General features: G+C 32.0%; 1 protein-coding gene across 4 annotated transcripts in view; it reads left to right on the top strand.

The window, feature by feature from the left end:
- Positions 1–27,222, top strand: part of LOC111416977 (limbic system-associated membrane protein-like) — an 88,111-nt gene that overhangs the window by 38,386 nt on the left and 22,503 nt on the right. For all 4 annotated transcript variants that reach the window (XM_071197759.1, XM_071197760.1, XM_071197757.1 and 1 more), the window contains one exon: positions 18,702–19,005. In XM_071197759.1, coding sequence (XP_071053860.1) covers positions 18,897–19,005 — 109 coding nt within the window. In that variant the 5' untranslated portion in view covers positions 18,702–18,896. The remainder of the gene's footprint in view (positions 1–18,701; positions 19,006–27,222) is intronic.

The raw sequence follows: 27,222 nt of genomic DNA, 5'->3' as shown, positions 1-27,222 counted from the left end.
AAAAAAAAAGTAGAAAAAAAGACCGTTCCATCTTTTCATCGAGTTATAAAATATGAAGCAAAAGTTTAATGGATGGAACTAAATGAGGATAGAAAGGTTGCTGGAAATGAAACGATAGAGTTCCAAATTAATCTCTTCCCTTTATTTCGGCTACTTTCCCCTATTATAAATTCTCATTCACCGCTCATGCTGCGTTAGAGGGTACTCTGAAACTTTTAATTTTAATTAACCCGCTTAATTATGTGTTTTGGTTACGTGAAATGGTTACAAAGTCTCATCGAAAAGATATTTTAATATAATATATGTTTAAAAAAATCAATTTTCTTTTTTTTTATGTTCATAAAATCAAAACTCCGAAATTTGAAGATTCCAAGAAATGATCTCTAATGTATTAAATACTGAATAACTTTAAATTGCTTTTTATTTCATAACGATATCTCAATTAGTTTTTGAGATACGTAAAGATTAATTATTCTAACATATATGTTTAAGATTACGCAAGGTTGAGTTTAAAAAATCATAATTCCGAAATTTGAAGATTTCAAGAAATGATCATCAACGTATTAAATACTAAATAAATTTGCTTTAAATTGTTTTTTATTTTATGATGATATCTTAATTAGTTTTTGAGATACGTAAAGATTATAAGGAATGAAATCTTATGTTGATAACAGAAATTCCACAATGATGTATATTTATTCAGAAGTTATGTACAACAATTGTTTTGCCCTAAATCTAAAGTTAAGTGCACTTAATTTTAGATTATTTTTGTTTTGAAAACTGTACATTCGCTGCATCGCCTCACTCATTTTGTCTTCAGCATTTTGCATTTAACACGCCTTCAGTCTTTTTCTTGTTGAGTGGGACGATGAAGTGATATTTGCGGTTTTTGAATTGTTTGAGGTTCCATCCTTCCAATTCTTTTCCACATGATGCACAAGTGTTACAATCCTTTGATCATTTCTCGTTGATTGACGTTGTACCTGAAGACGTTCTAAAAGGGCGAAACAATTGTTGTACATAACTTCTGAATAAATATACATCATTGTGGAATTTCTGTTATCTACATAAGATTTCATTCCTTATAATCATCACACAATGAACCTGGAGTATCTCAACGTAAAGATTAGTTATTCTAACATTTATGTTTAATTGTAAAATTATGGAAGATTCAGTTCAAAAAATCATAACTCCGAAATTTGAAGATTCCAAGAAATGATCTTCAACGTATTAAATACTAAATAAATTGGCGTTAAATTACTTTTTGTTTCATAACGATATCTCAATTAGCTTTTGAGATACGTAAACATTAATTTTTCTAACATTTATGTTTAAGATTACGCAAAGTTGAGTTCAAAAAATCATAACTCCGTAATTTGAAGATTCCAAGAAACGATCTTCAAAATATTAAATACTAAATAAATTTGCTTTAAATTGCTTTTTATATCACGATGATAACTCAATTAGTTTTTGAGGTATGTAAAGATTAATTATTCTAAAGTTTATGTTTAAGATTATGCAAGGTTGAGTTCAAAAAATCATAACTCCGAAATTTGAAGATTCCAAGAAATGATCTTCCACGTATTAAATACTAAATAAATGTGCGTTAAATTACTTTTTGTTTCATAACGATATCTCAATTAGTTTTTGAGATACGTAAAGATTTATTATTCTAACATTTATGTTTAAGATTACGCAAAGTTGAGTTTAAAAAAGCATAACTCCGAAATTTGAAGATTCCAAGAAACGATCTTCAAAATATTAAATTTGCTTTAAATTGCTATTTATTTCATAACGTTATCTCAAGTAGTTTTTGAGATACGTAAAGATTAATTTTTCTAACATTTTTGTTTAAGATTATGGAAGGTTGCGTTCAAAAAATCACAACTCCGAAATTTAAAAATAAATTTGCTTTTAATTGCCTTTTATTTGACGATGATATCTCAATTACTTTTTGAGGTACGTAAAGATTAATTATTCTGAAGTTTATATTTAAGATTATGCAAGGTTGAGTTCAAACGAATCATAACTCCGAAATTTAGAAGATTTTTAGAAATGATCTTCAATATATTAAATACTAAATAAATTTGCGTGAAATTGCTGTTTATTTCGTAACGATATCTCAATTAGTCTTTGAGATACGTAAAGATTAATTGTTCTAAAGTTTATGTTTAAGATTATGCAAGGTTGAGTTAAAAAAATCATAACTCCGAAATTTAAAGATTCCAAGAAATGGCCTTCAACGTATTAAATACTAAATAAATTTGCTTCAAATTGCTTTTTATATCACGATTGTATCTCAATTAGTTTTTGAGATACGTAAAGATTAATTATTCTAACATTTACGTTTAAGATTACGCAAAGTTGAGTTAAAATATCATAATTCCGAAATTTAACGATTCCAAGAAACGATCTTCAAAATATTAAATACTAAATAAATTTGCTTTAAATTGTTTTTTATTTCATAACGTTATCTCAAGTAGTTTTTGAGATACGTAAAGATTAATTATTCTAACATTTTTGTTTAAGATTATGGAAGGTTGCGTTCAAAAAATCACAACTCCGAAATTTGAAGATTCCAAGAAGTGATCTTCAACATATTAAATATTAAATAAATTTGCTTTTAATTACCTTTTATTTGACGATGATATCTCAATTACTTTTTGAGGTACGTAAAGATTAATTATTCTGAAGTTTATATTTAAGATTATACAAGGTTGAGTTCAAACGAATCATAACTCCGAAATTTAGAAGATTTTTAGAAATGATCTTCAATATATTAAATACTAAATAAATTTGCGTGAAATTGCTGTTTATTTCATAACGATATCTCAATTAGTCTTTGAGATACGTAAAGATTAATTGTTCTAAAGTTTATGTTTAAGATTATGCAAGGTTGAGTTAAAAAAATCATAACTCCGAAATTTAAAGATTCCGAGAAATGGTCTTCAACGTATTAAATACTAAATAAATTTGCTTCAAATTGCTTTTTATATCACGATTGTATCTCAATTAGTTTTTGAGATACGTAAAGATTAATTATTCTAACATTTACGTTTAAGATTACGCAAAGTTGAGTTAAAATATCATAATTCCGAAATTTAACGATTCCAAGAAACGATCTTCAAAATATTAAATACTAAATAAATTTGCTTTAAATTGTTTTTTATTTCATAACGTTATCTCAAGTAGTTTTTGAGATACGTAAAGATTAAATATTCTAACATTTATGATTGAGATAATGCAAGGTCGAGTTCAAAAAATCATAACTCCGGAATTTGAACATTCCAAGAAATGATCATCAACATGTTAAATACTATATCACTATGCTTTAAATTGCTTTTCATTTCATAACGATATCTCAATGAGTTTTTGAGATATGTGAAGATTACCCTACTACCAAAATGCTTTATAATTTTAAAATTATAAAATTTTTCTATTTTATTGTTAATTTATTGTTGCATTTGAAAAGCTAATTAAAGCTGCACCGATGATAGTTTTACTTCCGAAAACTGAACTGATTTATTATTGTATTATATAAATGTTTATTGGAACAAAATGGAACAAACGTTTATAGAACAAAATTATAAAATAGCTATATAATAATTTTGTATATGTTGTATAATGATCATCATTCAGATTTTATATAACCACACAGCTTATAATACAAAATAGTCTTATTAGATCTTCCCAAAAGCGTAAAATGTAGCGTAATGTAGCTTCAGATTGCTGAACATAACACAAGGGACATTATCTGAAGTATATAACTAAACGTGTTTTTAATGGGTTTCTGCGTTGCATTGCAGATAACATTAATTAAAAACTTCGATGAAACTGATCATTATACTGCGTAAATCACAGCTTTTGTGATTATAGAAGCTTAGGATTTAGGGAGGTGGAATTTTTTCATTCATTCAATAGTTCAAAATGAATCCAATGTGTCTCGTTATTGTGCATCAGGTTTTAAAATTTAATTTAATTAACTGTGAATAGTGGACCTGATATTTAACAATACATATAAAAGTTATTTTAAAACATTTATTTAAATATTTTATAAATATTCTATGACAGTTTATAACGCATTTTGCAACATAATTATACAATATTTATAAAATTATTATACATATAAACATGTTAAACAATTTTTATTGTGGTTTTATAGATGTTTATGTAACTTTTTTTATAGAAGATCAAGACACAGCTATAAAATAATTGAAAAAGATTATGTAAATTGTGCCTATTTTGGTGTTATAGTTGTTTTATAAACATTTTTATTACGTTGTTGAAATTAAATATGTTGTATAAAATTTATCACGGAAACGTTTTTACAGCTTTAATAAAATAAGAAATTGTTAGTTGGGTAGTTATCCTAATATTTATGTTTAAGATTATGCAATTTTGCGTTCAGAAAATCATAACTCCGAAATTTGAAGATTCCAAGAAATAATCTTCAAAATATTAAATACTAAGTAAATTTCTCTGAAACTTTTAATTTCAATGAATCCGCTTAATTACGTATTTTGGTTACGTGAAATGGTTAAAAATTTCCATCTAAAAGATGCTTTAATCTAATATATGTTTAAAAAAATCAATTTTCTTCTGAAATTGCTACTTAATTTAGATTAAACGGATACATTGCTGGTTTATTTTACATAACGGTTGATTCATCGTTTCCTTCTGGATCACTTCATTCGCTCTTGATCCCTAGATTACCAACTTATAAATAGTTTTACTTGTTTTTGAACAAAAATAGAATTGACCACTTTAAAGTATTTGTAGACAACATATTTTTGCATCTCCTTCATTTTTAAAATTGAATTTTCCGTAACAAGAGCCGAGATATCCGCAGGGGTTAATTGAGTGATTTTATTTCAGGTTGGTTATCCGAGAGTACACGCGGTTTGAAAATACAAAAAGGAAACAAAACGACATGGAATTTCCGAGAATCTCAAAGGAATTCTATGCAAGCCCTGATCTTTTACGTAATTACTCCGTTTGACCTAGAATTTCAGGAGCTTTACTTTTTTCCTTTTCTTCTTTTTTCTTATCGTAAATCGTGTGATTATTTATTTATCCCTTAATTCTATCTAATTGAAGTAGATAAACCATGCTCTTCGTTAAAATTTATGTCACAACATCTTTCTCAAATTGCAATTCTACTTTTCTTAATATTTAATTTTGCAACGCCACTAAACAAGAAATGGTCAGATATTTCAGTAATAAGGTTTATAGAACTCTTAACAAATTTATTACGAGACCAACATTTCTAAAATTACCGTTCAGAAAATATAAAGCGAAATTTTATCGGTGTGTAGTTTCGGAAATAAAGTCATTCGAAAAGATCGAGTGAATGTTTTAAAAATAAAGAACAAACTTGTATAGCTGCTATCAATAATTACGTTCGTAACAGCGACGTTAGTTTGCATCTGGGGACGACTGCTCATCCATAAATAAGAGTTTATCGTAGTAGAGCTCGAATTTGCGAGGTTATAGTACGGTTATTTTGCTCTTTCTGTTTATTTACTTCCCGTTAAAATGTAAACGTCAATGTTTGTTCCGCATAAACTCACCCTTTCGTTATTTATTATGTCTCTATTGCTTTCTATTTTGATTATCGTCAAAATGAGATTAGTGGTTTAGTATTGTTTTATTATTATTACCATATTTACGTTATGTGGACTTTATAGACACATGCTGTTTACTTAAACGAGAACTATAACAACAAGTGGTGGAAGTTTTATGTAGAGATTAACAGTTAAATTGGAACACATTAAATTGGAAAAATCTTTGGGATTTTAAGTCTGTTAAGTTGCTGAGAATTCACAATGGCTAAAAAAACCGTTTATGGATGATATTTTTATGATTCATTACACTGCCCAACAATATTTTTGTTCTCATACACCATTACGTGTAGTTTATTTCGTTTTTCATGCTGATTTTGAAACTAATTTTAAATTAGCTCTATCACGTCAGGATAGCTTTTTCAAAAGTACATTAAATTTTACAGAATTTTTAAGCTACTTTTACGGTCTGTTTCACTCAATCATGCCCATTTGTGTTGTAAAGCCAATGAAATTAGGAATTTGTAGGAATTGTAAGAATTGTAAGAATGAATCTTGCCATTTGCAAGAGCTATGATTTGGCGTGAACAAACGGATCAATTGTCTGATTGCTACTTTGCTGTACGAAAATTTTCGGGTTTTCCAACAAAAATAAGAACAAGATTAGTTACACTAGTGTGTCTTCTGCTACTCATCCAGTACCTCATTCAGAAACCTTGCCAGTACCAAGACCTATAAATGTTTTCAATGAAGAATATGCCATTACAGAAGTAGAAGAACAAATTTCCGAGTTATTACGAGAGCGAACCTCACGTAGTAAATCAGTCAGAATTAAATGACCTTATTCTAGATCTAAATTTGTCAAAATCTTAAGCGGATATACTAGGATTTAGACTTCAAGGATGCATGGAAGCTGTTAACTACAGGCACACATATTTCTATGTATTGTAATCGCCAGGAAGAACTGTCGCAGTATTTTTCAACCAAAGAAGGTCTTTCATTCTGCCATAATGTCGATGTTTTGATGCTGACATTAGGTCATCAACATAACCCAGAGAAATCGATACTTCGAAAATGAGTTTAAAAACTGACCTTCTTCACATAGGAAACGTTTATCTATTCATCCCGGTTGGTCACGTAGTCCATTGAAGGAAACTTATGAAAATATGACTCATCTTCTCGACAAAATTAATTACAAAGTCTACAAATGGTATATCATCGCTTACCTCAAAGTTGTAGCAATTCTACTCGGTTTACAACTGGGGTGCACAAAGCACTGCTGTTTCCTTTGTGAGTCGATCCTGCTAAGTTGCTGATAATGCACAATAAGTTTAAACCGTTTATGGATGATATTTTTACGATTCGTTATAAACATTTTTTTTTAATAAAGATTTTTTCTCACCGCTTTTAGTTTTCGATTTATTATAAATTGTAGTTACCAAAATCGTCCATTCGGAAATTTAGGGATTTTTCTTATTTTGATTATTAATACCTTGTTTTCAAATATTTGTAGTAATTAACATTTTGTTGTTACACAAAGGGTGAATAGATATCGAAAAAGTATATTAAAGCGGCTAGATTAAAGTCTGGTGGAAAGGTTGCAATGTGGTAACGAGAAGAGGGTGCATATATTATTGACTGTGTGATGAGAAGGAAATGTGTAGGGTGTATGATGATGAGGGTTCATATAGCGTAATGGTCATAATAACTGGAATACGGAGAGTACGGTTGCGTAAGATACTAAAATAAAAGCTTATTGTTATTAAAACCGATTATGTGTCTTAAAAAAGAGAATGAAGCTCATTACGGCAAGTCGCGAATATTTAAGAAAATTAAAAAATTTCAAAGGGTTGTAATTAAAATTTAAACAACTTACTGCAGAACTGAAGGAGTTTTGAAAGTAGTAGTAAGGGGAATTGTGGAATGTACGCAATATATAGAATATTCTTAAACAAGCAGTATTTCAGTTTAATAATAGCAAGAAGATGCGCGAAAGAAACAAGATGTTACCACTAGTACTAGAGAATAACCAAAAATTACGAACAAGAAACAAGACTGTGGAAATCGGATTGGTGCAAAGTTCTTTAAATGGTAAGCACGTTGAGCAAACTGAGACGAATCACATACTTGGCAAGTAAATTCCCTTTAAATAGGGAAATGGGAAATCAAGCAGAATTTATGCCTCAAATAAGGATATAGGAAGATATTCATGATAAGAAGAAATAGTGCTAGGTTGTTGACAATCACAACACAGAGTACTTCTTAATACAGATTTAAGTTATTTAGGTTCTTCTTTATCTTACAATGACTCGAAATGATACCGTGAATAGTAAGGTAATGTAAGATTTTAAGTAGCCCCAGAAGAAAAAAATCTTTATATTTAAATCTGCTCAAACCTGCGAACCTTTAACTCTGTCGCATCATATCTTAAGAAGGATAAAGAATGGGACATTGTGATATAAGAATTTTCTATTGAGAAAAAGGAGACCTATAACTCCTCAAATTTTGTCTACTCATACCTGATACACGCTGTATATACGATATTAAAGATGGGACAATTGTCTTCAAGTCTATAACCAGCTCAGATATGATCTTTTTAACATTTAGAGCTAAAGCAGATTGCCTAGTATTGGTAATAATCGTAAATGATTTTACTTCCGAAGTTGAAGTTAACAATAGTCATCTTAATTCTACCTGCTTCATGGACTTATGTTCTCCTCACTATACAAGGAAACTGATTTGTAGTTCATTGTAAAAGTCAATTTTGCCTGCGTATGATTGGTATGCCTCTCTCTCGAGTATTCTACTTTCAGTGGAAATTTTCTTCCTAAAAAATTTTACTTTGTGTAATCGTAACATGGTAATCAACGTATTGACTCAATGTGTAATTTTAAAGGTCGTGGGTTTAGCATGTTTTCCAGGTGTGCGATGGGGGCAATTCGTATATTCAGGTAAGTTTCTGTATACTGTTTCTGTAGACTATAACTCTACCACATCATAAATCAGTAAAAGTTTAATGACTTCATGTCTTGTTATTACGAGATTTCTAAAATAACCGTCTACTATGGCAAGTTCGTTGGACTTCCTTAAAATTCACTAAAGAATCACCCTTGAAGTTTGTTGCAGTCATTCAGATACACCCTGTATATTATTAATTGCCCCTCTTCCCTTCCTTAATCCCGCCTACCCATCCGGCAACAATTCCCCCCTTTCCATTTCCTCTTCCAACCTCCTCAGCAGTATCTTTGCAGAAATTTTGAAAGTTGTGTCCAACAGGGCGATCCCTCTATAATTGCTCACCACCCTTTTACTCCTCTTTTTATACAGTGGGCATATTATCCCCATCCTCTACCTGTCCGGAAACCTCTCCCCCAGCCATACGTCATTTATTACCTTCCATAGCTTCTTCTTCACTGTCTCCGTCGCCTCCAACCATGTCTCATTCTAGATCTCATCCACTTTTAACTAAACTGTAAGCCATTGTTGGGACGATTGCTAAACGTGTTATGTGGTGTTTTTCGATTGATTCTAAGTATAATTTTTCGTTGAATCGTTTCATCGTAATAATTTGGTTCCCTGGAAACATGGAAAAATAGGAGTATTAATACGATTTCTTCTTTTGCCAAGGAAACTCTTGAGTCGTATAACTAATTCACTCTCATTGCTACGTTATCCTGAGTTATCATAACAGCTTTTGGTAATTCGATTGTACCAGAAGAAGAGGTAATAAAAGCACTTTGATCAACTGGATTGACGTTTCTATTTTATTTCAGACCGTATTCTATTTAACTGCAGGTCTTGTTCAGTCTGCCGATTCGTCAATTCGAGTCTGAAGCAAGTATTCCTTTAAGTATTCTTATTCTTTATTCCGAGCTTCTTTCGTTTTCCAAAAAACTTTTTTTACACTACCACAGTACCATTTTATAGCAATTCCAATCGAACTCTAACGTAAAACTTTTAGCTGTGTTAAAGACTGCTCTCATCATAACAAAAAGTGCACTGTGCACTATTTTTCTCTGGGTTTAACTTGACGTTTTTACCAATAACTACGTGTTTCTATCATTTAAGTTTTTCTTTTGAAAATTTCACTTTTCTAATTTTAGGTTGAGGCAGAATCTATGAATCTGTCAAATACTTTCTTAAGCATTGCAATATATTCTTCTAAAGAGATCTAGTGTATCACAATATCATCAATATCATCTTAATGTGAACGTTCTTTTTAGTATTTCCTCTTGGTAATTGATCTCATAGCCACACAAACGATAAATACTTCTACAACACAAAATTTTAGTTTCAATGTGCGATAGAAGTTAGGACCTCCGCTACATTTCATCTTGCCATTTCTCCAAGCCTGGTTATGCAATAGTTAATCCTAATGAAGATCACAAAATTTTAATTTCTCTAAGCTTTCTATCTCACAATGTACTTATTCCTTAACAATCCAAGTTCTAGTTCTTTATTAGGATTGATTTATTATGTTTTATATTTAATTTATGTTGAAGCTAAGAGATCAAAATAGATGAAACAGGTTACCATGTTTTCTTTACTTCTTTTTTCTCGTCTGTAATCGATTACCTCCATATCTATATTAATCGAATCCGAGGTCGTGATATCTTCTATCTAGCATTCTCCTTTATAAGATTCCTCTTCATGGTGTTTATGGTAAGGTTAGAATTCTTCGAGTCAAATCTTTAGGTTTATCATCATGAATGACTTGAATCCAAATACCATGTTCGTCTACTTGGGCTAGATTTTTGAATACAAAAATCACCAGTCATCAGATTCTGCGAAAGCAATGCTTGTTTTGCAATTTTTTGTGTAACACCTTGAAAATTTAAAAGTACTCTTGAAATTATTTTAAATCTAAATATGTTTTGGGATTTTCTAGTTCTAAGGGAACCTAGATATTGATGTTTAAAAAGTTTTGAAATGTGGTTTATATTAAACTTCAACTGAAGATATAGGGTACGCATAACTTGTGCAATTCGAATTCCTTTCAATATCGATTTCCCTATCTGTTCGACGGTAGATGCAATCCAATTTTTCGCGGGGGCAAAATATTCTAATATCTCCACATCCACTGGAGTCGCGTACGGTGAAACGTGGACGTAAATAATGCAACGCCGTCCGTAAGACACGTCAGACTCGGCAATATTTAATTTCGACGCCCTTCTAACCGGCTTAGAGGGTGGAAGAGGAACAGGCGGGACTCCAAATGCGGTGAACTCGAAGCCGAATACATAAAACATCGTAAAATATTGATTATGTGCACTTTGGCTTCCCCTTTTACTCCCTTCACAACCGCATCATCTCTAGTACCAATATATACCATGTTACAAACACGTACATGTTTAATCCGAATGTGCTTAATATTACACGGCAGTTTATGTCTACGTTTAATGGGTTGAATCCCTTGCTAATTTATAACGTGTTAAAAGAAAATCATCACGCTTTTGCTGCAAAAGACGGTCGAAATTTGATCAGATATTTAGGGTGAATTTTCAGGGATTCCCTTGGTCTTTATTTATTTACTTAGTTTTAGGAGTAGGTATATTTCCGGAAATACATCTTTTATAGGGTTGGGGATAACAGAAAGTGTTGTAAATTTCCCGGTAGCACCCAGTACGAATTATTTATTATTAGGGCTATTTATCTGTCGTCAGGATATGGGTTTTAGGAGTAGGTATATTATACTTAACTTTAGGCGTTTGGACATGTTCCAATTTATCAGAATTAAGAGAATTATTATAACCTTACCCAAAAAATGTACGCACACAGTTATTGAGATATCAATCCATTTTCTTCATGTCATGCTTTGAAGTGCTATATTATGTTGCTTCCAACGTTTCGGATGAATTGTCAAAGCTTAATGCGATATAAATCCCACAGAACAGGGGCTTAAGCTAAGGGGCTTCTTTTACCACACTGCATGAAAGGATGACCTCAGTCGGATGGTTAATTAATTAATTAGCATATTGATTCGGTTATTGTCTATCTATAAATCCAAAATGAAACGTCGTCACTATGCGAGCTAGGTTTGGATCTGGTGTACTGTTGGATTCACGCCCAATTAGCTTTCGCACGTGCCACCGGAGCCGTTAATTAATCAGTGTTGTGCATGCACAACGAGGGAACACAAAATCCACGTGCCAGCTCGGATCGGGATGAGGAGGATACGGGATAAAGAGAACGCCGCGGTACAGAAAGGGATGACGAGGTGGTGTGCATGGAAAACTGAACCCGAGACACGCTCTGGTTAGCAGTTCACAGTTCCACGCTTATGTGCGGCACACCATCGATCCGTAACCAACTTGGATTTAGAATTGCGTTCATGAAATTCTGAAAACGACAACGTTGACAGATGTATTTACTTTTGTATTTGTGTTGTGAGAGATACGACTACAAAAGTATTCATCAAATCTTAATTAATTAAAAATAAGAAAATAAATCTGTAAGAAAATAAATCCCCAGCCGTCAACTTCTTTTACTAAAAATAAATATCTCACTAATTGCTCTGAGTGACACAAAGAAGGAGGACAAACAAGACGTTGTCCGTTCGGCTCTTGATCCCAACATATCAAAGGTAATCTTATACGAGGACTCACATGTTCGAGAAGATTGGCAGAACAGATGTCGCTCGCTAATTTGTAGAGATTATTTCTATAAAAAAAATAGATTTTCCTTGTATAAATGGTCGAGTTCTTTTAAGTGGAAAGCTTTTAGATATCTTAAAATAACTTTTGATCGTATTTCACTTAAAATAGATTTTCGTTTAGTTTGGCAGAGATTTATTTTAAACAGGGGGCGATCATTCATCCATTAATTCGTTTTGATTAGTTCAGTGTTAGTATGAAAATTAATCTATCGAGTCTAATCATCGGTTTCCAATAACCAATTTACATAACCAATGTAAATTTTGAAAGGAATATCTCATTTGCATGCTAATTAATTTGTTCTGGCGAAATAATTTATGTAGTAGCCGGAGAATATTTTCGGTTATTTTTTATTTTTTAATAAAGTAGAAAACTCGGAGATAATTAAAGCTGAAAATTGGTGGTTATGAAATTTCCTTGGGGTCATTTACCAAATTTTTTTGGGTCTTTTTTTTGCGGAAATCGAGTACTTAGAACGTGGTTCTAGCAGAGCGGGGTTAGCGTACTCAAACAAATTAAAATTGCAGTTTCCGTCCCGGTTTATATAAAGAAGTCTGTATCTCTTGATTAAAGTTACTCTCTTCCCAAAAATGATGAATACATATTTTCTTTTACTTCTATTTTTCGACTAGCGAACAAAGAGCTTTCATTTTCTTTTATATCGAAACTTTTGAATGATAGACATAATTATGTATGAATAAATTTTGATTCGTTTTTATGTACTATATAAAATTTTCTTTGTTTATAAATAAAAAAACGATTTCCTGGTATCAATATTTTAAAAAGGATTCCGTCTTTTGTGAAATTTCGAACAGTATCATGTATAATACCCATCCAATGGACCGTGATAATTTCTTTCTCCATTCTTGCTTTGTTACTTCCTTTTCAATGGATATAGGAGATTCCATTTTTCCAAGTATTGATTTGTGTGCAGCAAATTATTCAAGCTTTCTTCATCTACACAACAAATATAGAACAGTCTTAATGTTACACTGAATCTTTTAACGTAGATAACGTGATTTATTACTAAATATTAATTTTTTTAAACTTAAAAACCTGGATGTTATGTGACAAATTGTATTTACATAATTTCAATGTTTTATATACATATGGGTACAAGACATCAACATTGATATCAAAATTATTTGTTAATGTCTTTAGATTACATTGAGTTTGCTGAAACTGTATGAGAAGTGTGTAAAAATATACTTAGGAACCAAATTCTACAGATAGCTGTTGAGAGACTCATGGTTGTTCTGTATATTCTACCTTAAACATCTCATAAATCGGGTCCTTGTTTTCGGATTTCAATCTAAGATAGTCACACCAAACAATTGAACTATGTTGTAGTTTTTTTTCCTGCTCTTTTTTAAAAGTATTTGAATCGCTATCGCCGATATACTTCGCAAATTTCACGCCAAATCAAACCACAAATCGTTTGAACATTTCTAGAATGCCATCTACTTCCATTTTAGCAAAACTTCCTTTGTGATCGGTACATTACTATATTCATCCTTGTGATATGCGTAACAAGCACTACACTTAACACTTTCTTCTTGAACTATCCAACATGCGTTGCAAGTACTTGATTCGACCACTACATCTAACACTTTCTAGCACTAAGTACTAAAGCGAATTACTTTATGCACAATCTAAATTCGAATCAACGCTCTGATTTTTTAGAAACTCTATGTAATGAAACTTACTTTATCATCAATTGCAAAGTTATAAATACCAAGATAAAATTCAGCCAAGTATAAGATACTCTAATTTGATATTTACTTCAAAATCGGTTTGAACACATTTCGTATAACACATAAATGTCGATTTCCACAAACGTTTTTCTAATATAGCGTCATTTATCCAGAAAGTTATATTGCCATATCAATCTCCATACCAAGCTTGTAAAACGTTGTCGTGACACTTCAAGTAAACGACCCACCCCTAATTTATTTCGTCAGAATCTGATGTGTTAAAAAAGGCGAAGGTACCTTTGGGAACCACAACCTTTTTATAAGACCTCCGTGAAGCCACCAACAGGCAACGCTACGTCTTCTCGATTATGTCATATACTTCCATTACATACGAATAGCTGCGTAGACCCTTCGCGGCGGATTTAGAATGTTCTGGAAGAGCTTGCTGCTAGATTAATAGCAACAGTTGTCGGCTGAATTCAGTGAGGCGTCTACAGCAAATAGTCATCATTATCTTATATGAAAGTTTTGGCAACGGAGTTTATGCTTCCAAGTAAATTCAAGCGCCATTTAGAAGCTGACAAGAAGTTTCAAGAACTGAAACAAGAAAAGAATTTTTTTTTAAACTGTATAAGTACCAATAAACGGTGTTGGTTGGCCTAGATACTATGCAATGCAAAAAGTTTTCCTTTTCTGCCTTTCCAACAAAATTTCCAATGTTGTTTTTCACATTTCTATGTGCTGTTCAATCAGTTGATATGGAATCCATATTCATTTTTTCCGGATCTTGTTCATTTCATGCAAACGGAGAGAAACAGCTTGTCGAGCCACTTTTATCTTATCAAAACACTGCTCTTGAGTCTGGGCTTCGTCCAACAATACTTACAATTCTTCGTCTTCGAATTTTTGGGTGGTCTTCAATCAGCTTCTCCAATTTAGGAAACGTCAAAACTTTACAAAAACCGTTACATATAATAACATACTATTAAACAAAGCAGAACAAAATAATTCGAGGAAGGCTGCTCTCTTTCTTGCAAAGTAATAGAGATTCAATGCTTATAGGTAGCATTTAATTTAGGCAGAAATATTTTGTTTATAATTCCTTCCAATTAAAAAGAAGCAATCGTTGTTCTTATTTCCAACAAATTTCGCAGTCTTATTAAGGAGTTTAATGTAGATTAATGTTTTATCTATGTGTTCAGGCATGCAAACATATATCTGTTTAACCAATAGTTCTGCCTAAAGCCTTAGTTTGGTTTTAGAGAGGGTTACGGTTGCGATTAGAGATGTTACGAACTAGTATTTTTGGGGAACTGATATAATATGTTCCTATTTCTAAAAAGTAACAGTTCCAAATCCTAGTGATATAGCATAAATCACAAAATGTCAAAATTGGACGATGTTTTTTAATAAAATCAACTATAACGTAGGTACTAAAATTGATAGAGAAAGACGTTACGAATAAAAAATATTCCTAATACACCCAGAACTCATAATCCATAGTTATTTTGTATTTATCTATCGTCAGTTTCTAGTGATATTGCATAAATAACAAAATGTCAAAATTGGACGATGTTTCTTAATAAAATCAACTATAACTTAAGTATTAAAACTGATGGAGAAAGACGTTATGAATAAAAAATATGCCTAATGCACCCAGAACTCATAATCCATAGTTATTTTGTATTTATCTATCGCCAGTTTCTAGTAATATTGCATAAATAACAAAATGTAAAAATTGAACTATGTTTCTTAATAAAATCAACTATAACTTAAGCATTAAAACTGATGGAGAAAGACGTTATCAATAAAAAATATTCCTAATACATCGAGAAATCATAATCCATAGCTATTCCATATTTATCTATCACCAGATTCTAGTGATACAGCATAAATAACAAAATGCCAAAATTGGACGACGTTTCTTAATAAAATCAACTATAACGTAGGTACTAAAACTGATGGAGAAAGACGTTATGAATAAAAAATATGCCTAAATGCACCCAGAACTCATAATCCATAGTTATTTTGTATTTATCTATCGCCAGTTTCTAGTGATATTGCATAAATAACAAAATGTAAAAATGGAACTGTTTCTTAATAAAATCAACTATAACTTAAATATTAAAACTGATGGAGAAAGACGTTATGAATAAAAAATATTCCTAATACATCGAGAAATCATAATCCATCGCTATTCCCTATTTATCGTTTACCAGTTTCTAGTGATATAGCATAAATCACAAAATGTCAAAATTGGACGATGTTTCTTAATAAAATCAACTATAACGTAGGTACTAAAACTGATGGAGAAAGACGTTATGGATAAAAGATATTCCTAATGCACCAAGAATTCATAATCCATAATTATTTCATATTTATCTATCACCAGTTTCTAGTGATATAGCATGAATTACAAAATGTCAAAATGGGATGATTTGTTTTAATAAAATCATTTATAACTTAAGTTCTAAATCTGATGGAGAGAGACGTTATGACTAAACAATATTCCTAATGCATCAAGAAATCACAATCCATAGTTATTCCATATTTATCTATCACCAGTTTCTAGTGATATAGCATAAATCACAAAATGTCAAAATTGTACGATGTTTCTTAATAAAATCAACTATAACGTAAGCACTAAAATTGATGGAGAAAGACGTAGTCAATAAAAGATATTCCTAATGCGCCAAGAAATCATAATCTATAATTATTTCATATTTACCTATCACTGGTTTCTAATGATATAGCATAAATAACAAAATGTCAAAATTGGACGATGTTTCTTAATAAAATCAACTATAACTTAAGTATTAAAACTGATGGAGAAAGACGTTATGAATAAAAAATATTCCTAATGCATCAAGAAATCATAATCCATAGTTATTCCATATTTATCTATCACCAGATTCTAATGATATAGCATATGTATGTCACAAAATGTCAAAATGTCAAAATTGGACGATGTTTGTTAATAAAATCAACTATAATTTAAGTATTAAAACTGATGGAGGAAGACGTTATGAATAAAAAATATTCCTAACGCGTTCAGAAATCCTAATCCATAGTTATTCCATATTTATCTATCACCAGTTTCTAATGATATAGCATAAATTACAAAATGTCAAAATTGGACGATGTTTCTTTGTAAAATCAACTATAACGTTATGTAGGTACTTGAATTGATGGAGAAAGACGTTATGAATAAAAAATATTCCTAATATATTAAGAAATGATAATCCATAATTATGTCATATTTGCCTATCGCCAGTCTAGTGATATAGCATATACCACAAAATGTCAAAATTAGATGATGTTTCTTAATAAAATCAACTATAACGTAGGTACTAAAACTGATGGAGAATGACGTTATGAATAAAAAATATTCCTAATGCACCAAGAAATCATAATCCATAATTATTTAATATTTACCTATCACTAGTTTCTAGTGATATAGCATAAATAACAAAATGTCAAAATTGGACGATGTTTCTTAATAAAATCAACTATAATTTAAGTATCAAAACTGATGGAGAAAGACGTTATGAATAAAAAATATTCCTAATGAACCAAGAAATTATAATCCATAATTATTTCATATTTATCTATCACCAGTTTCTAGTGATATAGTATAAATTACAAAATGTCAAAATTGGACGAATAATATCAACTATAACGTAAGCACTAAAACTAGTGATAAGTCCTTCTATATCAGAAGGATGTTATGAATAAAAATATTGCTAATGCATCATTGCGTTTAATAAATTTTAACAACATACAAATATTTGTTCCAAAGGAACAGATACAAGTATCGGTTAACACCTCTAGTTGAGGTACTGCGCTATTTTGATTGATTGATGTTCTTGCATCAGATGGTATGACATACCTCCCATCATGAAATTAGCTCATTGTATTTCACCATATTGAGTAATGTAACGGCTAAATTACAAAACTTATTTTATTTAAAATCATTACAGACATTTCGAAGAATTCGTTATAAAAGGTAGCTTCTTTAATCAATTTAACACATATTACAAAAATGGAATGTTTATTACTTTCCAGTAACACAACGCTAATGTCATTGGTACTAATGATATTAGCGTAAATATGACATGTCCCTACGATGTGAAAAAGTGTTGCCTTAATGAACACATCGTTAATGTAATGAAACGTAAGTACACTAAAATGTTTCGTTAAAAATGTTGATCTAATGAATTAAAGTTAGTGAACTTTAAACATTAATTTAATGAGATATTAAATATTCATAGCCGCTGTGATTTGAATGTATCAATTTAACGAATTAGTAAAAAATCATATTTGATTTGATAATAAAGACTTAGCCAAAAAATGTGTACACTTTTTTTATGGGTATAGTAAATTGAACGAAAACTATTAGTTTTATTCGGTATCGAAATCCTAGGAGGTGATTTATCCTTGGTTTTATCGCATCCTAAATACCAAAGAGGTATCCCAAAAGTGCACGGAACGATTCGAAGAGGTAGTAATCGGTCCTTTACAGCGATTTCTCCGGTTACGAAGTACCAGATATCTCCGTTTCAAACTTTTATCACTACCTGTGCTAACGGGGCGCAGTTTTGATGATACTTAACTCGCTTTGAAATTTCAAAACTTCCGGCGTTTGTCGCCGTTTCCAACTTCTTAAAATCCCCGTAACAAACGCCTTTAAAAACTACGAACGTAAATTTAAAAATTTCAAAACACGCGAAACAAAAACGAAGACACGCTTAATAAATCGAAATAAGAGATAACTTTTTTCCTCTTTGTTTCAGGTCGAGATGGGAAAAAGAAAATGAGTGTTATTAAAAACGTGAACCATTAAGTGAACGTTAATAGCCAGTTGAGTGGTTTGTTTTCGAGTAGAATAAACGTTGGAGGCGTTTATCTGGTGGAACAACGTTGACGACAATACAACATGAATTTCCTTCTAAATTATAGGGCGGCGACGGCATCAAGATTTTAACGCAATGGGGAAACGGGGGGAACGTTGGACGACTAATTTTACCACTAATTGTGGCGTAATAAGCCTGATGCTTGTTGCTAATTTAGTTGTTAGTGCGTCATATCAATTTACCGGTAAGTTTCACATTTTATTGATTTATTAAAAATGTTATTAAAAAGAGTTCCTTTATACCATTTTTAATGCATGGCCGTAACAAGAGAATAAAAAGCTTAGCTACGTGAATTTCAATTAATCCTCATTAAAAATTGATTCTTCCAGTTGCATGAGCCGTGGCTTTCATACGCTCAGATAGCGTTTGTATCGTGTTAAACACTTTCCCATTGTCAACGTTCCATGTGATAAATTATTCACTAATAACAGGCGATGTTAACAGGGACAATTCGAGCCCGTGCAGGTTTTTAACCGAACGTTTGAGCTAGAATCCATAGCTATAATTAACTACATACGATACGACATAATTATGCTTTTACTACGAGCGTGAAATGAATTTAACAACTACGTATATGATGTTGGATATTAATAATTTAGTGAAATATCGATATCTACAGTGGTATTCTTAATGTTATGTGTAAATAATTTATTAAAAATATTGCTGTTGGCATCCCTATTTTATTCAACATATACAAGAGTGACATTCTACAGTTATATCTCCACATATTTGCATATGCAGATAACACTGCATTAATTTCACAAAGTTTCAACCCTGAAACATGGAATTGAACAGTTTCAAACTTCATTCTTTATTTAATAAAAAATCGAAGTAAAAGTTTTGTCCAAATTCATCTTCAGTTGTTTACACATGAGAAATGTAGACTCCTCAGAAGACTTTCTTGAGGGGTATCGGTATAAAAATAATCATTTTTCTTTAATGAGACAAAACGTCATTCTGCACTCGAAACCAGCACCTTCTTAAAGCGGGAGACTTTGCTGGATTTCTTCACAAACATCCTGTTACGCATCCCACGTTTTTTATGATTTATTTTTATTTCAACTGCTTACTCTTGTATTAGTTCCGTTTAGACTTATTTTGAAGAGTTTATTAGCCGTATTAAAATCTTCCTGTTCTTCGTTCTTCATTTTGCAAATTCGTGACATGACTGCATCCTGCCTCTTTACGGAAGACTTTTTATATGATAAAAATAAAATTGTAGTTAATGAAGTCGTAACCATAATTTTGTAACTGCCAGTTAGTGCTCAATCCAGCATAATTACGGTTTTTTTGCGCTTAAGGGTTAAGATTCTCCTAATTGTCATAACATCGGTGCTAAATTGGAGTAGTATATAACTCCTACATGTTTACATACACAAATAAGTTGTTAGAATTGAATTATTCGTGCAAGTTATACTGAACTACTCTTAATTCTTTGTTAACCCCTAAAACATCCCTTTTATTTGTGTACACCATCATGACGTATAGACCTTCGGGGTTTTTCTTAGGGCTGGTAAGTCTATGACGGATTCATCCAAGTAGTTAACTTTATGAGTTTCATAGGCACAAGGCAAAGATTGTAGGAGACTAATGAGGGAGGTGCAGAGGGGAAGAAAGCCAGCATGAAAAGATCATTAAGGACCTAGTGAAAGAGATGAGGACGCAGAAAAACGGGTAACCAGAAAATTCTAGAAACAAAGATGGAGTATTGGACAAGATTTCTTAGAGGAAGATCGAATGGTGATCCCGCGATATAGATTGGTAACGCAGAAGAAGAATATGAGGAATTGGAAGACAGATTAATGCTGGACAGTGATTAGCTAAGGGTGATATGCACACGTAGTGTGGAAGTTGCCTTGAAATATGATTTGGGAATATATAGCTTTTTGCTTAACATAATACCAGAGAAACAAAACATATTTCGAAAAGAAACAAGTAGTTATCAGGTATTCATGACCTTGTCAAAGATAAATGAGTAGCAAGAAGCCACTGGCAAGAGAATGTGAACCCAAGAGGCATTATTAAGGAATTAGAAGAATGGGAAGGAGGAAACAAACAGAAAGTTGACACCTTTGCAGAAAATTTAGCAGACACAAGATAATAAACTAAAAGGTATAGACAATCTCTCGCCCTAGCCGCCCGGTTGTAATTTGTAATAAGATCATTCATATTTCGGGTATTGCAATTGTGACAGTCATTATTTTTTAAGTAAGAAGGCAGATTTTTCCTAACGTGCATCATGCAAGTGAGTATATACAGGCAAGGCAGTGTCAAAAGTTTGTAATCAATAAACTTCTGTCGACAACACTCAGCAAAACCTATACCAGCCATCACCTTGACATATCGCCTCTGAGTTCGGAATACTTGTAACGCATGCGCACAGTGCCCCCTGCACAGGATCGCATAAGATAAGTGAAGATAAAAACAGCCATAATAGGCCTTTATTACTACCTCGAGTAGTACTATATTGACTAAATTTCTTATTGCAAATATGCTCTTGTTTATTTTTTTTGTAATCTTAAAGGCGTGTGCATCCCACGTTAGTTTTGAATCTAAATAGATACCGAGATATTTAATAAGTTCAGATTGATAGTTTAAATCAAGTTCAGAGAGAAATATAAAACATGTGTTTTAGACTCATTTAATTAAGAGATAGCATTATCCATTGTCTCATTTCCTGTAAGGACGCAGATACATTTAAAGTCGTGGTGTTATCAGCAAAAAGAATACTTTTTGTCTGCATAACGATTAAGAATAATATGTGACCCTATACAGAACCTTGAGGTACCCTATGTTTATTGAAGACTAAGTTGTTGTACGAGAGAAAAAGAAATAAATGAATATTAAATTTAGATCATCATTGTACATATAACAAAACTATTGTATACATTTAGAACTTAAAACCTGTATGGTTATATGGTATACAACTCTAAGGGTGTGCGAAAGGGAACCATATCCAAGTAATACAGACGCATGATTCCTTACACTGTATATAAGGAATAAGGATATATACAGAGATTTTAAAATCCCAATGGTCAAAGAAGAAATCAAAAGGTATGCAAAGAAGCACAAAGAACTACTCCACCTACATGAGAATGTGGAAGTGTTGAATAAAATATGGGTAACTTTTTTAGAGTCTTTCATTGGTGTAAGTTGTAAGAATTCAGATATATACAGGGAGATTCAAAAAACCGCTGATAGACTTCTAGAGTAGATAATACATGAAAAATAAAGATGAATAGTCTTAATATACATGTGGTCGCAAATGCCTCCTTAATGAGATAAAGCAAAGTTACAAACTTTCTTTAAAATTAAACATTATCTGCAATAAAAAGCCCTTTTTTAAAAATATTCTCTACGCCATTGCTAATTTAGTCAAACGGGCAGTATTTTCGTGTAAAGTGAACAATTATCTATCAATTGGTCTCTTACAAAACTTTGATCAAAGCAATAGTTTAAAAAAAACACGCTTGTAGAAAATTTGTTAATCCAATCAAAAATTGTTGCTTTAATCAAAGATTTGTAAGAGACCAATTAATAGATAATTGATCACTTTACACGAAAATACTTGTTTGATTGACAAAATTAGCAGTGGCGTTGAAAATATTTTTAAAAAAGCCTTTTTTATTGCAGATAATGTTTAATTTTAAAGAAACTTTGACACCATTATATCTCATTCAGGTGGCATTTGCAAGCCCATGTATATTAAGACTTTTCATCTTAATTTTTGATGTATTACCTGCCCTAGAAATATGTCAGCGATTTTTTGAATCAGCCTGTTTATTATCTATGATTGCTCTAACTAGACCAGTTTTAATTGTTGTATATAAAAAAAAGTTGATGCTTTTTCTTCTGTTCATAGCCCTTTATAAGTTAAGATTGAATCCTCTTTTTAGGATTAGCATTATTATCGTTTAACGCCTTTGATAGAAAAATCTTGAAAGACATTCCCGGTAATACGGCTAATTACTTACCCAACATAATATTAAGGGTTATAAATTTTTTCATTTTTTAGTCTTTGCTTTTCTATTGATACAAAACATCTTTTTATTCATCATTGAATTCATTCATAAACAACGTCTTATTCTTAGTTTGTGAAAACAGTTGTTACAGAATAGGTATAGTTGCTTGCGAGATTTCTTCTTGTTACTCGTAATTCAGTGCCATGATCACTTCAGTCCCTTTTTACCATAAATTTTGGTATACATTGTGGCAGTATGAATATCTGGATGATAGCTGGATATCGACATAGGGCGTGCTACATGAAAAATACTCAGAATTTTACGTAGAATGCATAAATACAACAAAAATATTTAAAAATTATAACACCTATATCTCAATTTTGGAACATCTGTACATTACAATTTTATTTCAAAAAATGCGCGTTAAAAAAATAACGTAGAAGTCCGAGTATTTTTCATCTCAATATGTGGGACAATGCAAAGTAAGTTCTGTTAGCTAGGGTAATTTTTCTAATAATATCTTTGGTTTCCCTTCCATCCGAGCTCAGTGTCGTTCCCAAATATAAATGCTGACACATTGAAGTACGCAATCTACCGTGTATGAACTTAGCCCAACCTTTTTGTTTCCAGCAAAATTGTTTCCTTTCTGCACAATTGATCATTTTGATAATTATGTCATTTAATGCCTTGACTCAAGTTTGACATGGTCCTCTCTTTCCACTTCCTTGCTTTCTTGCCAACTATAACGTTTGCTTGCATTTTGCATTCGCTGCAAATAACCGCATTGACTTAGTTATCTCTTTTCTATAAAATCGCCTACTCGCCGTAGTTTTTTTTTCTTTAGGTAATGTCTGTAATCTCACTCAACCATCACACCGTCCGTTTTATCCCTATAATAATAATTCCTTGAAACGTTTGTGATGCGTTGGGTTGGATTGAAGATTCTGCTCCCAATCAAAGCTAATGATGAGAATACGTAATGGTTGTAAAAAAGTTGATGACTTCTAAAACTGTTTTGCAGAATATACCGTATGAGTCTTTCAGTGTATTTCAGGCAGTATACAATCTGTGAAGTTCAGCTTCGAGTTTATAGTCACTTCGACAGTAACGTGACTCTATTCATGGGACTTACACAAATTTTCTGTTCTTTCAGAACAGAAGTGTGTCGAAGATTCCAAACTTTCCTTCTCAGTTTTGCCCGTTTTATTCTATGAATTGTGCATTCGAAATATCTACGTTTTCTTGAATTTTCTTTTCGATTCTATTTACATACATCTTTAATTCGTACACGTCATCTTACGATTAGATATAAATTCAAGGTTTAGAAATGAATCTTTCTATGCGTTATAAAATTTTCTCACTCTGTATATTACATATACAAAATCGTTAATTATTAATTAATTCTTTGTAAAAGACGTTTTCGTAAAAAGGTGCTATGAAAACCAGATGGCGAAAATGGGAAGATATTCTAGATTGTTAAAAGTAAAGAGCGTTGGGTACGATATTAAACCTTCAGGCATCCAAAAGGATTAGGAATCCTTATTACGGTCTGCGTATAAGGTAATGATCACCAACCTAAATGCTTCCATCAGCGTAAACATCAAAGCGGATATTACGGCAATAGCGAGACGAGAGAAGAATTATAAAAATGCCAGTTTACTCTCGAACTGTGGAAATCAGTTTTTCACCGCCGAAGTGTTTTACTAAAGTAAACCAGCCCGTTTTTTTAAAGGATCGTATATTATACGATCGCTTTTAAAGGTACGATTTAAAAACGAGAACGTGATTGCGTTCGGTTTTGAGAACCTATTAAAGATTTTATGCCTTAAATGGTTTATATCTGTAAATAGAAACTCTATCAAATATTGACTGAAAAAGTTTTAATGAGTAGCTTGCACATAATGTGAAATCGAAACCATAAATGTAAACATAATTAAAAAAAAGTTGTAATGGGTTAATTAAACAGTTTACTTTTAGGTTTTCTTTCGTGTCTAAACGACTCGATTAAATATGCAAATGGACTTTTTTAAAAAATCTAAAGTGATACCACAGATTTGAATCGAACTACGTTATACATTATGCACCATTACTACGCATGAAGTATTGTACCAACAGTCGTAATACAATTAACGGCGATTTAAAACAGCGGTTTGGTCGTGTAACTCGAAACACACAGAAAAAAAATGTACAGATGGTGCGGTTACGTGCGGACAATGCAACCTACCGACACGGAAAGCAACAGTTAAATATGAAAATCGCGTGCGTTACACGGTCTACTTTAGATTCTTTTATCTTTTCTAGCTCAACTTGTATTTGCATACGACCGTCTTCCGGGTTTTTAAGAACATCCGTTTTCAAATCGCCGTAAAAATGAACTCTAAATTAGTATTTATTAAAATTTGTAAGAAGGTAGAGAGATTTTTTATAGTCATGGGTATTTATTAATACTTAACACGTCTCGGCTCGTCGTTTTTGAAAAGCGGTCACACCCAAGAACATTAAGAACCTTTCGATAAACGACAGCATACTATCTATTCATAAACGCGACGAAACCCTCCCCCCGAGATGAAGAAGAATAAGAAGAAGGAAAAGATTGCCTCGAGCCTTCGAGATGTAAAAGCCTAGAGGAAAAAAAAAGCCATTGGGTATGCATGCCGTGGTCTCTTTTTATGTTGGCGACCAATAATGGCCTCGGGAAAAAGCTTCCATTGATGCTTGGTCCCGGGCAAAAGAAAAGCCTTCAAGGAAGGGGGCATAATGCGATATTAATATTGCCGATAAAGGGGTAATAAAAAGGATAGTAAAAAAGAAGTTTGTCGGGAGAGGCGTTTTCGAAAGCTCGGGAGCTGTCCGTTGTTCGGAAAATTGGATTACTTGTTGCCAGAGGAGGCGAATTTGGCCTTCGCCAGTTGCAACGGCAGACTTACCTCTTCTTCCTTGACGTCGACTCGCTCCGCTATACAGTACTGCACTTATTTGCATACTTTAAGCCGTTTTCAAGCGCAGGCCTAACAAGGTCTTTTGTCTGCTATTGTGTTTTCTGAATAAAATATCACGACTAGAAGATTAAGTCGACTTAATAAGATTTTCAAAAGGGAAGTTATTTACTATGTGCTCATAACAAAATTTTTTTTGCGAGTTCATAAAGGAATTGTTTATGTATTAATTTAAATCGAGCACATATTTCTTATTAAAATATGAAATAAATATATTAATGAATATATACTAAATATAATAAACAGTCATTATGAAAAAGGTTTAGTGATGTTTATTAATGTGTATTTAAAGTAACGGATTTTGAGATAATTAATGTTTGTCTCTCTCCTTTTAACTTCTACTATAACGATGGAATTTTTGATTTAAGGCTTTATTTGATGATTAATTGAATATTTTAATGTATGTTATAGAAAACGTTCTGATTTTAAACCAAAAATATCATTCGTTGTTTGGCGAGATAGCTGCCAAACCAACACTTCGCTCTAGAAGCACAGCTTTTCATAAATAGGGTTGATAGCTGACAAAACACCACTTGGCAATATAGTATAATTGTGTTAAATAAGGCATTTGAAGCACGTTGACAAAGCACCATGAGTCAAGGCTGCTTACCCATTTTTCCAGCCCAATTCATGGAGTTCTAATGAAATAGATTTGCCCATATAGCGTTCTTCATGTTTTGAACTAAATCACAACGATTCTTTAGTGATCAACCGAAAAATTTTGCAACATTTACATTTTATTGTAATTTCAGGCAATATATCAGAATCTGAAGGTGGTAAAAACACCAGAAGATTGGATGCTTGTCTTCCAACGACGATTGACGATTCTCATATATAAAAAAGGGCGAAAAAGAATTACAGAGGTATTACCCTACTGAGCTCAATAGCAAAGTTATTAACCTTAATCATTAAATATTGACGCAAAAAATTACCGAAAAAACTAGGCACTACCTTCATTATAAGTCAACTGATAGGAAAGTCAATTGAGTACGACAAACCTATGTTTGTCTGTTTTGTAGACTTGAAGCAAGCTTTCAACAGAATAAGGGTAGGAAACATTATCAACCTACTGAGAGAAGGAAATGTGAATGTGGCAAGGCGTTAATCTCAGCCCATGTTTGTTTAACGCCGGATTCAAAGTGGGTAACCGCCTTCTACGAATCCTGTTATGTAGATGATGCCATACTAACAGCGGAGATCGATGCCGACCTACAACGCATACTATACAAATTTACATGAATAGAAAAAAAAATTTGATATGGAAATAGCGTGCGAGAAGACCAAATCGATGGTAATTGCTAAAAACAAAACGCAAATTAGTTGTGAATGATCGTATAATAGTAAAAGTAATGCCGTTTAACTACCTGAGGGTGGAAACATCGAGCAACAGACGGTTGATAGATGAGAAATGGTGAGGAATCAGGCAAATAAGGCAACGAGACC

Source organism: Onthophagus taurus, chromosome 7 (genome assembly GCF_036711975.1).
Source record: "Onthophagus taurus isolate NC chromosome 7, IU_Otau_3.0, whole genome shotgun sequence".
In the NCBI taxonomy this organism is placed as follows: Eukaryota; Metazoa; Arthropoda; class Insecta; order Coleoptera; family Scarabaeidae; genus Onthophagus; species Onthophagus taurus.
Note: the sequence above shows the minus strand (reverse complement) of the source record. Positions and strands in the feature narration are given on the sequence as shown.